Source organism: Plectrocnemia conspersa, unplaced genomic scaffold (genome assembly GCF_051122295.1).
Source record: "Plectrocnemia conspersa isolate PC_06_02 unplaced genomic scaffold, ASM5112229v1 ptg000012l, whole genome shotgun sequence".
Taxonomy (NCBI): domain Eukaryota; kingdom Metazoa; phylum Arthropoda; class Insecta; order Trichoptera; family Polycentropodidae; genus Plectrocnemia; species Plectrocnemia conspersa.
This window is the reverse complement of record NW_028277176.1, coordinates 26,817,093-26,833,523: the sequence shown is the minus strand read 5'-3', so window position 1 is coordinate 26,833,523 and position 16,431 is coordinate 26,817,093. Positions and strand designations below refer to the sequence as shown.

Genomic DNA, 16,431 nt, shown 5'->3' with positions numbered 1-16,431 from the left:
CGCTAGACCAGGCCTCCTTCCTAGGTCGTCACGAGAACGACCTGGACGGGTAGACTGTCGCGATTTAGCTACTGATGGTCTCCGGCATCGCTATCCTTTTTGGAGACGGATGATGTGGCGTGATCATCTCGATGCTGACGGAGAACATCTTTGGATCCTTGTTGAGACGAAACGAGCTTTATTCGTTATATGCGTGCTCTACTTTCCGCCGAATCAACTAATAGACAACACTACCGCTTTTTTTTCGTAAGATTCAGGCGGAGTCTGAATATGTTTTGTAATCTATCATCTTGTGCGATTTTAATTTATTTACGAACATTGCCGCCAATATTGACATAAGTTTAATAAGTAATATTTTTAATTTAAATCAAATAAATTGTGTCAATAATAATTTTGGTAACAAATTAGATTTAGTTTATACAAATGTAAATAATTGCCTAGTAATTAAAAGCGAACTCACATTAGTGCACAAAGATAATTATCACCCAGCGCTAATGATAAAGTTAAACGAAAATAAAAATAGCATAATTATGAATGAGGTGGAATGCATGACCAATCGGAATGTATGCTGATGGTCATTTGGAAATTATGTAGATTTTGATTTATTGAATAATTTACTTATAGGTATGGACTGGAATCGAGTGGGCGAATGCGTTGATGTTAAATCTTCCCTAATAGCCTTCTATGAGGTGCTCTACTGTGCGTTCGATCAGCACTACTCTAAAGCGCCCTTGAGTGCTTGACGTGACATATCCTAGATGGTTTTCTCCTGAGATCATATTGCTAAAAAGAAAGCACGCCTTCCATAAGTTATGGAAGAGATCAGAACATCCTTCTGCTCTCAAGGAATTTCGTTCATTAAGTGTTTGATAATTTCCCGTCATCGCAATTATTACAAAAGTTGCCAAAAACAAATATTTAATAATCACAAAGTGTTCTGGAAATTCATTAACACTAAACGATCTACTCAGTTGACGCCGAAAGTGATGAACTTCACGATAAAACATAGGACGGTTCACAAAATATTGCTGACGGTTTTGCGCAATATTTTCGTTCTATTTTCGAGAAATATTTCTTCCTTGTACTCAGTCACTTCCTTCTTCTTTTCTTGGTCTTCAGTACTGACTATCAAAGAAACTGAGTGCTCAGATCTTAAATACGGCTTTAACAAATTGAAGACAATGCATTCTTCTGGGCCTGATTTGATTTCTGGTTGCGAAGTCAGTCTCGCTGCTCCTCTAAAACGTATTTTTGATCTAATTCTCAAGACATCATCATTTCCTGATGTATGGAAATGTACAAAAGTCCCCCTATTCATAAAAAGGGTGACAAATTGTGTATAAAGAACTATAGACCAGTCGTAGTGTTGTCAGCTCCTGCTAAATTGTTTGAAATAATTATCCATAGCTATGTCTAATCACTTTCGGCAAGTTTTGTTGGACCAACAACATGGGTTTCGTTCCACTGTTACGAACCTTCTCTCTTTCACCAAAATGGTGTCAAAATCTCTCGATGCGGGAGTCAAGTAGATGTCGTATGTACAGATTTTGAGAAGGACTTCGACAAGGTTTGTCACGAGTTATTATTAAAAAATTGTCGAAACTCGGTTGCTTGGATGATTTAACTCAGTTATTCCCGAGTTATTTGAGCGATCGTAGACAGTTTGTAACTTATGGCGGGCGATTGTCGAAAGAATATTTCACCCCTTTGGGGGTTTCTCAAGGTTCCAACCTGGGCCCTCTGCTTTTTATGTTATTTATTAATGACATAAATGCGGCAGCTACAAATTCAAGTTTTCTTCTGTATGCAGATGATTTAAAATTGTATAAATGATTTAATTTATTTTAAATTTTGTTGTCAAATTTTATTTTATTTATTTGTTGTATAGTTAACATGACATTTTTTAACTAAATTCGTTGCAGAGAGCTAGTAATGGGGTGTTCACTATTCTGACCAACGTTCGCTCACCACCGCTCTTTCACACCCAATCTGTTTAAATTTTATAATGTATATTAATACGAGGTGTGAACGAGCGAGATTGTCAGAACAGTGACTACCCCATGAACACAACAAAACAGATTCTTGCAGGAATTGTATGGCTTCTGTTTCAGTATGAAGCAGTTTGAGCTCGTTCGTTTTCAATGAAAATATAATTATATATAAATAGATAAAATCTATAAATATTTTTTTAGAATAAATTTGATCCTTGATAATAGGAAAGTACCCAAAAATTATATTAGAAATAAACTCGAAAGATGAAATAAGTATATAAAAATTGTAAAATTTAGGTTATAAATGTCTCTGTTCATTTCAAATCTGAATAGTTTTTTACTCTTTCTCTGTATATAAATTAAAAAATTTCCAATCCCTAATATAATAACTCCTGTATAATAAATCCTAAATATAATAACCTCCTTGGCAACGTATTAGATGTTGATATAATTATGAATAGAATATGAATTATGAACCGTAATGAATGTGGTTAATATATTAAATCAGAGATTGTGAAATTGTGTTAACTAATTACTGTGGAGAAATAGTAACATTATTTTTTTAGCAATGTTCCTGTCTTGCCTTTGTTAATGTGATGATGATACGAGACTAACATAAATAAGTTTATTGCAGTCCACCGCCAGATAGCAATTGGCGACGCACAAACTCGGACAGTGCGTTGCACCAGTCGTCGGTAGCGCCGCGCGACATGTCTCCACAGGGAGGCTCCCCCCACCACCATCACCATGGGTCCAATCACCACCACCAGAACGTGTCGCACCACCTGGGCGGCCAGTTGCCTAACTTTGGCGGCCAGATGGGTCAACTGCAGCAGCACACGTATTCGCATTCCCATCACGGTATAAACACTGCATTGCACCACAGCCCCTTACCGCACAGACGAGGTGATTATAACCTATGTATGTCGAAAGGTATCGATTATAATCTATCAAACACCTATTAAAATAGTATTCGATGACGTTTCAGACACCAACGACGGTATGATAACGATGCTAGAAAATAACCCGAATAGACCACGGTCGTCGTGTGAAGTTCCCAGGGTGCCTGGAATTCAGTAATTTTATTTTCACTTGTGTCGATTGCTTGCATATGTCGAGTATGTTTTGATTTTTTTTGTATTTTTCCAGCATATATCCGTCACATGACAATAGCGGTACGCAGATTCCAGTCGGTAACACCGGTTCGTTACCAGATTTGACATCTGTGCATTTCCCAAATCCTCCTATACTTAATAATTCACTGGATCGAGACACTCAAGATCACAGCAGCAGTCCGTATAGTACGGTTAGTGATAAAATAAATTATTATGGTTCAGGGGTATTTAATACATCTTAAGGACTAATTTTTTTGACTAACTAGATATTTATATATGATGAATGAGCGCATCATTAACGGTAGTTTTACAAATGATCCACATTTGCGTCATCAGCTTTAATGATACTTTTTACAAATGACCTACAATTGAGACATCGGTCCGTAAAATGTTAACGAAAAATATGAGTGATTTCAATTTTGTAATAATAGTACTACTCCAAAGCTTAATTATATAATATACTAGAAGAATGTAGTATAGTTTCAATTATAAATATAATGTGTATAAAAGTAGAATTACTGATAAAATGTTTGTGCAAACTAAATTGAAACCTTTGTCTTTCAGAGTCCCGTTTCTGCGTCGCCGGCGACGCTGTCTCCGACGTCGGTACCGCCGTTACGATCGACGCATTCACCCCACCACTCTCCACGCTCAACCCCGCAGACTGGCAGTCCGACAGCACCGCTTCACCACTATACAAATCACCAAACGCCGCAGGTATTCCCATTCCCACTCTGCGGTCCAATGTTAAATGTTTTGTTACGTACGTATGGTATGATGCTATGTTTTTAGAACTTCTTGGTGTTCAACACGTAACAGTATAATTCTTTAATAATATGTAAATTTATATATATATATTTATATATTTTATTTTATAATATATACAACACACTTATTTCGCTAATTTAACATTATTAAGCTGTTATGCTTCATGTGATGAAAATAAACAATATAATTGTTCTCAGTTATAGTGGCTTATATGTCAAAGTGAATCCTTTCAATGGATGACGTCAGACAATTAATTGACTGTCTTTTTGAATTAATTATTTATGTTAAATAATTTTTATTAAAGTGAATTATTTTTATGTTTACAGTATATTTTGTATTCCAATATACTTTTCCTAGTATTGTAAATATGATTTAACAATAAAAATTCACTTTTAAGCCTAAGAGATGGTACATAAAAAAATAACAGACTCAGAGTGCGAAAGAAAATTAACGTTAACAAATAAAAATGAGATATTTTAGCTTATAATTAAGCCAGTGAATTGTTTGTAGCATTTATTTGCCCCTTTAATAAAAAAAAAATATACGAGGATGAGTCAAATAAAAATCTTAAATATAAGAACCTATGTAGGCATTCAATACAGAATTTCTTCTCATCTTATCTTAAGCTGTCGTTAAGTTACTCGTAGTTGTACTGGTAACAATATTTCCCTTTGGCGTGTGTTGCTTTAAAATTATCTCGTTCGTCCTTAACCACTTAACAGTTGGTTTTTGGTAAAAAAAAGTGTCCATAAATTGTCAGATTTTTTTAAAAAGAAAAAACAAACAATTTTTTTTAAAGGAAAATAATTACCGAGTAATATACATATTTTCAAGATCTCAAAAAAAAAATTTCAAAAAGTTTCAATTTATTCAATATTTTTTTTGTATGATAATTTTTAAAACATTCAATACACAACCCTACATCACAATCCGGGCAATAATATCTATTCTCTTTTCGAATTGATCAATTCTGTCAACACCACCTATTAAATTGTTGTAGTCCCCAACGAGTTTCGGAATTCTTTTCGAATCTCCCCTTCTCTCGATTTCTACCATTTTTGGATTGTGTACTGTTGATAATAATGTTACTTTCTTTTTATCCTTCCACTTCATAATACAAAATTTCCCTCTGGTATGCATATATTTTTTCGCTCAGAGACATCCCCACCACTAAAACAAGTCAAAACATGATGAGCCCGAACATCATTCGGGGAAATCACTACCAAACAAGTTAAAACAAGTTTAGCCCGAGCGTTGCTCGGGCTCGTCAATACATGATCAAACTCCGTGCTTGGGCAAAACTGTCAAATGGTTAAAGAGAGTCAACATAATCTTTCCCACAGATGGTTTTGGTGAAGAGGAATAGTGTAATTCCTTGCCCGCTCTTTTGATAGTGTACCTGGTTTTCATATCCAGTAACAATCCTTCTGTTTCAAACCAATGAAAAAGTGCTTCGCAAGACACGTATATTTGTTGATGAATTTCAATAAGTTTCACCATTTCACTAACAATAAAAATTGAGCGCTGTTTAATTTTAGTGTATGTTGCAAATGCAGTGGCTATTTTAAGCTACTGCTGCGCCTTCGTGTTGCATGCCAGATTCGTATTACCAATTATCGGCAACTCTTCAAATTATATCTAACACTGCTGTCAATTTCTAGAACAATAAAATGGGGTTTTGAATTTTTTCGCACCTTAACCCTTTAGTTGCTAAGCATTTTGGGATTACTATCTGAATATCGATTTGTCTCGTAGTAAAAAATGTTAATTATTCTCGAAGCAAATATCCTATAGCCCATTAAAACATATTTTATTCTTTCCTCAACGTAGTCGATATATCGGATTTCGGTAACCACAAAGGGTTAAAGGTTTTCATATGACTCACCCTCATATATAGGAGATTTTGCGGTATTTTTTAATATCTTAAAAAATAAATGTAGATGTACATGTATAGAAGATAAAAAACACAGACATATATTTTTTTTAAATTCAACATTCTCAATTATTATTAATGTGTTTGCTTAGTCATAATGTTTTCTATTTTTTTTTTATTTAATGCTTATTTTATTTTTCTCTTATTTTTGTTTAATTTATTTTGCTATTTGTCTTTTAGTTTATATTTCGTGTGTATTTCAGAATCACTTGTCTGTGCCCAATTCAAATAGGTATTCACATCATAGTAAGGTTTGTTTATTTATTTTTCTGTTTTTTTTCTTATTCTTTCGCTTTTTTATTTTTACATCATCGGCATGAATATTATGTGTTTTATATCTGTTCATTTAATATTACGTTCATGTATATTTATCATCACAAATAATACATTAATCGAGCTTACTTATATTAATTATAATAATGCGTTAACAAAAAAAAGTATTATTATTTACGCATACAGTGTCACTAAAAATATACAGGTTGATCATATAGAGTAGAATTGCCCTACGAATTGTTCACGATTTATTTATTTGCATCATCAGGGTGTTTCCGTCGATTCTTGGATGCAAGGAGGATATCAACAGCAGTGTAGCCCACCTTCGTTACACTCGTCCCACTCGAATATCAACGTACCTTCGCCGACCGTAAGCTAATCCCGATTTTTATTCACCCATTACCGATTGTATTTACTTAAAGGCGTGCATATTTCAGATGGGCGTTGCACCGTCTCAGATCGGCGGGGTGACCAATGGCGGATATCGTAGTCCACGCAGTCCGAGCAGCAGTCCCGGCGGAGCAGGCGGCGGCGGTGACAGTCCGCATTACGACGCAGGTGGAAGCTCATCGACGTATTCGAATTCGTCAGCGGCCGATCAGTACTTTATCAGTCACGCACTCCAGCAACACTTCGAACAGTTCTCTATGGTAATTATTACGAGACGATTGTGTGTATAAAAAAATTAAAAATCACGGTGAATCATAAAAATGTAATGTGAACTTCTCTCATCAATCAGAGTAAAATGTGATTATGTGGCGTTGACTGTATCTATAACTTGCTGAATTACAATTTGTTGATTGATGTATGTTATGTATTAGTAATTTCCTGTAATAGTTGTCTCTTGACATTCTACATAGTTTTAAATGGGAGATGATAAAGTTCCATCATTGCACAGCATCATGGATCATATCTAAACGATAATTATAGATAAACTGGTTATAATCAAGTTTCAGCTTTAATCTACCGAAATTAGATCATTGTCACACTGATTAAAAATGGTATTTAAATACGTGGCTTTACTAAATTTTATTTTTTGTATAAAATATGTTCCTCAATAATGGAGAGATTGTCTGGAGAATCTTCAACATTCAAACCAATCATTATAAAGTCCGACGGAACGTCAAATAATTGGTTTTAGTTGGATTAATTCAGACGACAGGAAACCAACTTTTTGGCTTTACACCAAAATTTATTTGAAAGTATTGACAATTTTGATTCGTTGATTTCTTAACAATTTTTTTATTTTAAATATTTGTTAGGTATTTGCAGGTATCAATAAAAAAAAGCGATATTTTTATAAATAAAGCTTGTAATTTATGAATTCGCTTGAATTCAGTAATCAAGCAAAATTCACCCACCTTTAAAAGACACTAGGTATTGTATTAATTACACTGTGAAATATGGTTTTTGCCATATAAATATAATAATTCTGTCGATTTTATTTTTAATTCTTTCCTGTTATAAAGCTTGTCTTGACTTATGAATTTGGTATTTAAATCGCTACAAAATATATTCAGTATTTATATTAATGATTTATCGAATTGACTGCTGTAGCTAGATTTAACTAGTTTTTTGTTGTTGTAGTTCATTGTATCATTTTTACAGCTAAATGATACTCCTTTCCTAGCAATATGGATTATTTCGCTGAGATTATACTTGACTACAATTGTTTGCCACAAATATTTAATAAACTGATTTATATGTATTTTTTTCTAACATTTTTTGTTGTTTTTGTTTTAGTCGATTTTATCATTTATCGTATTATTTTATCATACTTGAAATTTTGTCATGATTATGAACTTTGCGAACGACTTTTTTAAACAGCAGATAAGAATCAATGTGGAGCATAGTGTTTCATACTATTAGATATGTAAATGTATTATAGATAAAATTTAGGAAAAAAGCTGAGATTAGTATGTAAATTTAGGTATAAATTGAGTTATTTTATCTTTGTGGCAGAAGACTGCAAAATTATCGTACAGTTCTATCCAAAACAGATAGACTGAATATAAATCGTTGACTTTGTCGGACAATTATAACATTTTTTTTCTGAGGTCTAAATTAGTTCCAATTTAATTTGTGTTGCTGGCAATAAATATTATTTGTATGTTATAGATTAATATAAAGGAAATTACTATGAAGGCATTATATAGATTTACATTTAAAAAAAAATGAGTTATAGGCATAGTCTAAAATCGATTGTGTCACACAATTATATTCCTGATTGGTTTTACGTTCACCCAAAAACATATCTTCTAAATACATATCCCAACATTGTCTTGTTTTTTCTTTGTTTTGTGCTTTGGATTTATTGACAAAGGGAGTGGTGAGTTGAATCATGCTATTGCTTGACTAAACATATATACATAATATATATATATACATATTTGTGTTGCTAATTGATATAGTGTGTGCTTTCAGAGCTTCCATGTACCCTCATACCATATAGATTTATATATATATATATATACATATTAGATTAGCGTACAACTTGGCAAAGTGTAATTATTGATAATAATAATTGGTGAAAGTGTCTATTTGAAAATGTGTACATTGAGCAATGGATACCTCACTACTTTCCCTGATCTATCACAATTATTTTTTCGTCATTATCATCACTCGTCATTACGTCAGCTTGTAATGTATGCAATGATCTAATTTCACTTTGCAAAGTCACTTATCAGACACAGGATTATATATCATTTACAATGTTTTAATATAACAAACCACGGAACGTTCATGTTTGTGCACAAAAGTGTGTGATACATTATTATTACCAGACAGTAAATCATGTTCATCGATAGTTTGAGCGTCGTCGACATCCGCTTACACTGCTCGCATTCGTTCACTGTCCTATTATGTCTTCGGTCCAGTTCTCATTGTCTTTCTATGTATTTATTTTTGTTCAATTGATTTTGATTTATTTGTTTTAAACATACATACACGCGTGCTAATATGTCTCGAATAGTCATGGACATTTTAATGGTATTCTGTCGTCTTAACATATATTCATATATATATATATATATATACATGTATGTATACATTTATATATATTTAACGATCGAATAAGGTAGATTGATATTTATATAAACAAATAAAAAAATGTGAACATAAAAGTGTCAATAGTTTAATGAGTATGTATGTATCCAATGCAATGCACTTAAGGATTGGGCACAACTGGTGCAGAGTCTTGTGGAATCTGGTGTCACTTGGACGGCTCAGGTCCAGGTGATTTTATGAATATTGTATATATATTTTTTTCTTTTTTATATAATCTGTATTTGGAGTTTTTTTAATATATATATATTTTTTTCATTCGAACTTTTTCCTCACCGCACACGTGCAAACAACGTACGCGGACGTGTATGCACGTGTACGCACTCTATATAACGCATTATTATATATACATATATACAATGTGCATGAAACGTATACGAGTGAGTTTTTTAAGCTTGGAAGAAGTGAAAGGATGATTTTAAATAGTGCATAATACGTTCGCTTTTGGTGTACTTATTTCATTTTTATATTATATATAAAATACAAAACCCACAAAAGTTTGTATGAATTTTTCAATATAATTATTTCAATATATGTATTATTTGCCGAATGCTTAGCTTGTGTCATTGATTCCTGATAATGCTGTACAACAATATTTTTGCCATAAATATAAGTTTTATGTGTAAAATCACACGCTAAATTCCTATCTTTAGTTTTCCATTATGATCTTTTTGTCTTGGACTAATTAATTTTTATTATCGATTAATACACGTCGTATATATTGAAATAATTTAGAGCTAAGTCTTATATCAGTGTTGGCTCTAGATTATTAGAAATAATATTACTTTTAGTTATTCTAGTGATGTAGAATATATGTATCTGTAATTATTATCAACAAGAAATCAGTTTTTATTAAATAAATATGCAGCCATTCATTTTTTTGCTGCTAAAATCCGATATATTGGCGAGAACTGCCAAATTCGACGTCAACGTTGAAAAAGAATCGAATAACATTTTGATGGGTTATAGGGTAGTTCGCTTCAGGAATAAATAACGTTTTTTCGAACACATTTTTATTTTGTGTAATATATCAATATTTAGAAATTTAATGAATGATGACATAAATCAATAATATGTTAGGAAAAATGGTATTTGCCCTTAAACCAAATGTCCTACACCCTTATTTAATGATAACATTGGTTCTTTGAATACGGTTGTAAGGTATTTGCAATAATAAATAACCATAAAATTATTTTAATTAGGCAATAAAAAAAATATTCAGTTCATTTTTTAGTACTGTTTTAACTCTAGTCCCTGTGCCTTTTGAAATTTATATCAAATATTTATGTATTACAAATTAAAAAAAAACTGTTGAAACAATTACTTACATTAAAAAAGCATCCAATTTTCTCTTCAATGATGACGTAGTATCAAAAATAGCAAAAGCCAATGTATCGGATTTTGGCAACCAAAGGGTTTAAAAAGACTTGTTTTACTTTTAAAATAAAAAATAGCCAAGAAATAAAATCTTATTGCCAAACTATGACAGTTTTGAAACCAGTGTGTGATTTTACATATAAATAGATTTATCCTATCTTCATGGCAGAATAGAGCAAGAGTGCTGTACATTGTAATTTAATCGTGTATAAAGAACTGCTAGCGAATCGTTATTTTTCGCAATTTTTAGATCAGTGCTCTTCAAACACCTTTATAACCTTTTGCCGAAATTCGTTATATCGATTTTTGCTACTTTTGGTCCAACATCGTCATTGAAGAAAGAATCAGATATACGTTTGCTGTAGGGTATTTGCTTCTGGGGGAAGAAACAGTTTTTTATTATTTAGACATAAATCACAAAAAGCTTGGCAACCAAAAGGTAAAAACAGTATTACAAAAATGCACTGAAGATATTTTTATTTTTATGCCAAATATAAAAGAATAAAGTATTTATTTATTATATTTAACCCTTTGATTGCCGAAATCTGATATTATTGGCTTTGAGAAAATTATTGGATCCGGTGTAATTATTGAAGAAAGAATCGGATACATTTTTAATGAACTATGGTATTTGCTTCAAGGTAAATACATTTTTTTATTATGAAATACATTGAAATTTAGATAGATATACCAAAAACCTCAGTAGCCAAAAAGTTAAATAATAAAATGATGTCGAAACCAGGAGTTCTATGGAACTTAAATCAAAGCTTCCATCCATTTTCTGTTGAAATTATATTAAAAAGATAGGTGCTATCATTCTTTGTACACTTTAATTCTAGAAGGGCTATTGGGTATTATTTTTATATTTAATAAGTATTTTTAATACAATGAAATTGGAATATCATCAACGAGACATTTTTTAAAGCTTATTTTATGATTTTTTTTAAATTTTATACTATTCATGTATATACAGGAAAATGTGATTGTCTATTTTATCGTTAAATATTAAACAATCATGTGTTGTTGTATATGTTTATACAACATATCACAAATGCATGCTTTTTAAATATGCACTAATTATAAATCATATTAGATACTTTTTTTTAAAAAAGCAATGCACAAATTTTTTTTAAATATTTGCAATGCATAAAAAATATTTAAAGGTAAAAGATTATACCGTGCATGTTATTTTCCAATCGGTTAAATAGATTATTATTTATAGTATTTTAACGTTCGTCTTTGAAGAGGCATTTTATATATAGAAGTTACACTTTTGTGTTTTCAGGTAGACAATCCACCAACGAGTAGTTATATAAATAATGTAAACTCCAATCAGGTCCATTATACGCAGGTACGTGATTGGTATTGTAATAATTTGTATTGTTATATGGTTTTTATTCGGTGTTCTCTGTCTCGGTTTTAGGCAACATTACCCGGAAACGACGGAGGTGGAGGGGCAAACATCGGATGGGCGGGCGGAGGGAGTTGTTCGGGGGCCCCTGCGTGCGTGCAAGCCGGCGGCTGTGTGGGAAGCGCTTCTTGCATACCGGGGCCCCATCCGAATACTCCGACCACTATACCGGATATCATACTCACAGGTTTGTCACTGGATTGATTTGCATCGTTATAGGTGCTTATAATAACGATGTTCTGTTTCAGACTTTTCAAGTACAAACACTAGTGGAGACTTAAGTAAAGATCTGAACAGTGGACTATCAAACCAGTTTAGTAAAGAGTTGTCGAGTCACTTTGACACATCGCTGTTTCCCGACGATGAGGGCCTCCGTGATGGGCTCGATCCCATCGACTTTGACGGCCTTCAAATGTTGACAGATCCCGATATGAATGTGATATCGGACCCGACGACGGAAGACGCTTTCCGACTGGATCGATTGTAGTCCGTCAATCAGTGTTTTTAAAATCGGATCAACTCAGTGTGTTGTGGTTTAAAAGACTTTCTATTATTTCTCGTCAGTGTGTTTATTAGAAGCAGCGGTTTTTTTATATTAATTTAGCAAGAGCTTTTAATATACAAGAAGTATTTGTGTTTTCTTTTTTTATATAATAATAATGCATTCGTTGTGTGCTTAGAAGATTTGGTGACTTATTTAAAAATTAATTTTTATTTCCGATTCGAAATCATCATCAAAACGATCAGGTCGTTAACTGGCGGAAACGATAGTGAGTGCTCACCGTTGTCTTATAAGACTTGATGCGTTTTTGCACGTGTAGAGCTATAAAAAACGTTTCGAAGATGTTTAATTAAATCAACGTGACACAATCAACAACACGCTCACGCGTTTGTGTATAAAAAATACATTCGCGTCTGGGTGTATGTATATTAGTTATGTATATGTAATTCTTGTTTGTATAAATGTAAAATTACGATTTAAACAAAAAATAAAAACCCTCTAATTGTGTTTTGAATAATTCTGTTATTCAGCTTGTTACTCTTATATAAAAAAATATTTACATATATATGTAAAGTTTTTAAAATTGATTTTATATTTCTCATAATATATAACTGTTGACTTGACCAAACGTTCACACTCTGCCAAAATGCTTATAGTTTGTATTTTTAGAAGATGATAGATTATGTTAAAATTTGTGAAGAATAATTTATTTATGTAAAAGAAATAATTGGACATGCACAAAATGTGTGGTAATTTAAATTGTTCCTAGATATATGTTTGTTATTTGTGCTGTTACCGTTTTCATATATTTTTTAAAATGTAAAATGTATATCGATGTTTCTCTTGAAAAAAAGTTGATCGTAATATTTCCGATACGTGCACATTTTTATCGATTTGGAGCAGATTAATTTGTGTAAAAGTTTACGAACACACCAAACATATCTGGTGCCCGAGATCTGTGATGGAACGAACGTTAGGTTAATAATTTAAATATTTTATAAGATTTTTTTTATTAAGTGGGTAAGCTTTAATATGATCGACAATTTTTCGTTACAGTAAAATACAATTCTAGTCGTAAATGGGTTGTTCTCGCAAGCGAATTAAATTGTGCTCTCAGACTTTTATGCAAATTGTTTGTTGCAAATTATTGAAAAACATATAAATTTGTAAATAAATATAAATATATAATTTTTGCCAAATTTAAATAATGCAATATTATTGTAATTGGAGATAAAATCTATTTATAATATAAATTTGTGTATATACGTATGTGTATGTATCAATTCATTTTTTCTAATATTATTATCAGGAGTGTGTTACAGAACGTTTTTATCTCTGTTATATATGTATTTTTTGTAATTTTAAATATATATGTCAAGTACAAATTTTATTTAAAGAATCTGATCTGGAAAACGAAACATTAGTATCAGATAGATTAAATGTTCAAACTCTATCTTTGAGAAATGGATTAAAATATATATAATACAGCTATCTGAAGTTTATCTAACTTAACCCTTTGTGATCAAGTCTTGTGATGAATTTCAATGAGTTTCACCACTTCACTGACCAAAAAAATTTAAATCGATGTTGCAAGTGCAGCGGCCATTTTAAGCTACTGCTGTGCCTTTGTGTCGCATGGCTGGTCCGTACTACCAACCGTTAGTTATTTTTAAAAGCTGTCAATTTACAGGACAATAAAGTGGTGTTAGTGTAAAAGTAAAAAATGCATGTTTAATAAAAATACCCTCAAGTCTATTAAAAGTGTATCCGATTCGTTTTTCGATAGCTTTTATATCGGATTTCAGCAATCAAAGGGTTAAATATTATATAAAAATAAATAAACTGAATTCAATCTTAATTTTAAAACATGTCAAATTTTCGGTGCGTTTTTTGAAGTAGTGTATAACTGAACCTTTTGAGACTACGGACAACTGTCAATAATTTTCCAACGGGATTTTATTTTACAGAACAATATTCATTGGTTTTGTAGATAAATGTTTATTTTCGATTATGAAAAAATCCTTTTCTGGCTCTACTCATATATTTTTACTCTTTTGGTTGCCAAACCTCTTAGAAATAAAAGTTCGAATAAAATGGGTTATACAGGAGTATATGTCATTTTTATTCCTGAAACAATATCTGGCAATTCTAACCGTTCGTTCTATTTATATAATATGTATTATTTTTTACTATCGTGACACATTGGGTTAAAGTAACGATGATCCTAAATTGAATTAAATAAATAAATAAAGTAGCAAAAGCTGATATATCAGACTTCAGCAAATAAATGGTTAAGTGTGAATTTGCTATCTCCGTTTAATTCACTTTGTTGTCGCCGAAAATCTCACATGTCAAAAATAACAACTAATAAAAAAAACTGTCCATTAATATTTGACGATGCTATTGCTACTGTATGAAAATTTTGCCTTGAATTATTTTATTTTACATTTCAACATAATTAAACTTCATTCAAAAATTTAGATGGGAATAAATAAGGGAAGAAATTTAATCAGATTCAGACAAAATTATTTATATTTCTATATCAGTGTTTCTCTACTGCTCTTTGTCATCTCGTGTAAATTGCTCTTCTGGCTTATTCTTCCCCATTTATTTGCTACTATGTTTTTTCCTTCAGTGGTGAAAATTGTTGCCATTGTTAACCCTTCCGTTGTCATCTAATTATCAACGTATTACATAACAAAAAAATATATGTTCGTTAAAAATGTTTTTTCCTCTGTAGTAAATACCCGACAAAAAGATCATTAAAATGTATTCAATTATTTTTTCTGATGTCTGATTCAGCAATTCTCGGTAAATTGGCAATCAAATGGTTAATAACATAAAATTAGTATTGATAAAATATTTTAATGTAATCAGATTTTTACAAAATTATTTATCATTCTGAATCAATCTTTTAATCAGTTTATTATTATTTTCATCTTTTCCCATAAATTTGTTTTTTGGACTTTTCTTTAATATTCTTCTCTGTTAATCTGGATTATTGGTTATTGCCGTTGTCACACCATTTATACAAAAATTAAAGCTCTATACTTACATTTTTATTTAAATTAAAATTAGTTCAGAATATATGATTTTTTAATCCATTTAAGCATTGTCTGCTCATGAATAGAGTGAACGTTTTATTTGTCGTGATACAATAACGATTTTATTTGTGTTTAAACGAGACATTTCAGTTCTGTTGAGTTTCAGTGCAACGACAATTCATTATAGCGCTTAAGTTAACTTTTAATTTTATCAAGAAATCGGTCTAATTGCACATAAATCGACTTTTGTACGTTAGAAAGTATGTAATGTAAATGTGATTGAATAGTTCAATGTTACCATTAGTTTGAGACTGTATATAATGTATGTATATACATACTAAATATTTATATACATAAGTATATAAATATAAAGTCACATGTACCTTTGCAAAAATAATTAACAGTGATATCTTACCTTCGATAATGAACGCACAACCCGCCCGAGGGAAAATTTTGTCGCTAATCACTATTTGTAATGCAGGGTCAAGTGAACATCGGACAATTTCACTTAACAGTCAAAGGTTTTCGTTTACGTTTTTTATTTTATTTAATTAGTTTGTTATCGTAAGCGTATTTTTTATTATTTATTTTTTAATATCCATCTGTTATGCTTGTTTTGTATAAATAATTTTAATGCACGTAATGATGCAAATCTCGCTGAGATTTTCACAACATATGTTATTTTTTGCATGTACGCGAAAATAAATTATATAAATATATAATATACAATCGAAAAGTGCCATTGAAAGTTTGTAAGTTTTTTTTATTTTATTTTTTATTTTCTGTATCTAAATTTTTTTAACGTTGTTATATTTGATTGGAGTCTGTACTTAATGTTCGGAAATTATTCTAGTTTGCGAAAATCTCAGAGTATTGAAACATGACTAAGAATAAACACTTTTTAACAGAATGTCTAAATAAAAAGAGGTTTAAAACTGTATTTTTGTTTTATTT

At 31.2% G+C, this 16,431-nt stretch overlaps 1 protein-coding gene across 1 annotated transcript in view; it reads left to right on the top strand.

Moving 5' to 3' along the window:
• Positions 1–12,927, top strand: part of Crtc (CREB-regulated transcription coactivator) — a 34,184-nt gene extending 21,257 nt beyond the window's left edge. The window contains exons 3-12 of the mRNA XM_088199450.1: positions 2,626–2,897; positions 2,980–3,067; positions 3,141–3,297; positions 3,671–3,823; positions 6,011–6,058; positions 6,349–6,450; positions 6,518–6,730; positions 11,806–11,871; positions 11,944–12,118; positions 12,180–12,927. Coding sequence (XP_088055576.1) covers positions 2,626–2,897; positions 2,980–3,067; positions 3,141–3,297; positions 3,671–3,823; positions 6,011–6,058; positions 6,349–6,450; positions 6,518–6,730; positions 11,806–11,871; positions 11,944–12,118; positions 12,180–12,418 — 1,513 coding nt within the window. The 3' untranslated portion in view covers positions 12,419–12,927. The remainder of the gene's footprint in view (positions 1–2,625; positions 2,898–2,979; positions 3,068–3,140; positions 3,298–3,670; positions 3,824–6,010; positions 6,059–6,348; positions 6,451–6,517; positions 6,731–11,805; positions 11,872–11,943; positions 12,119–12,179) is intronic.
• Positions 12,928–16,431: the final 3,504 nt, after the last annotated feature.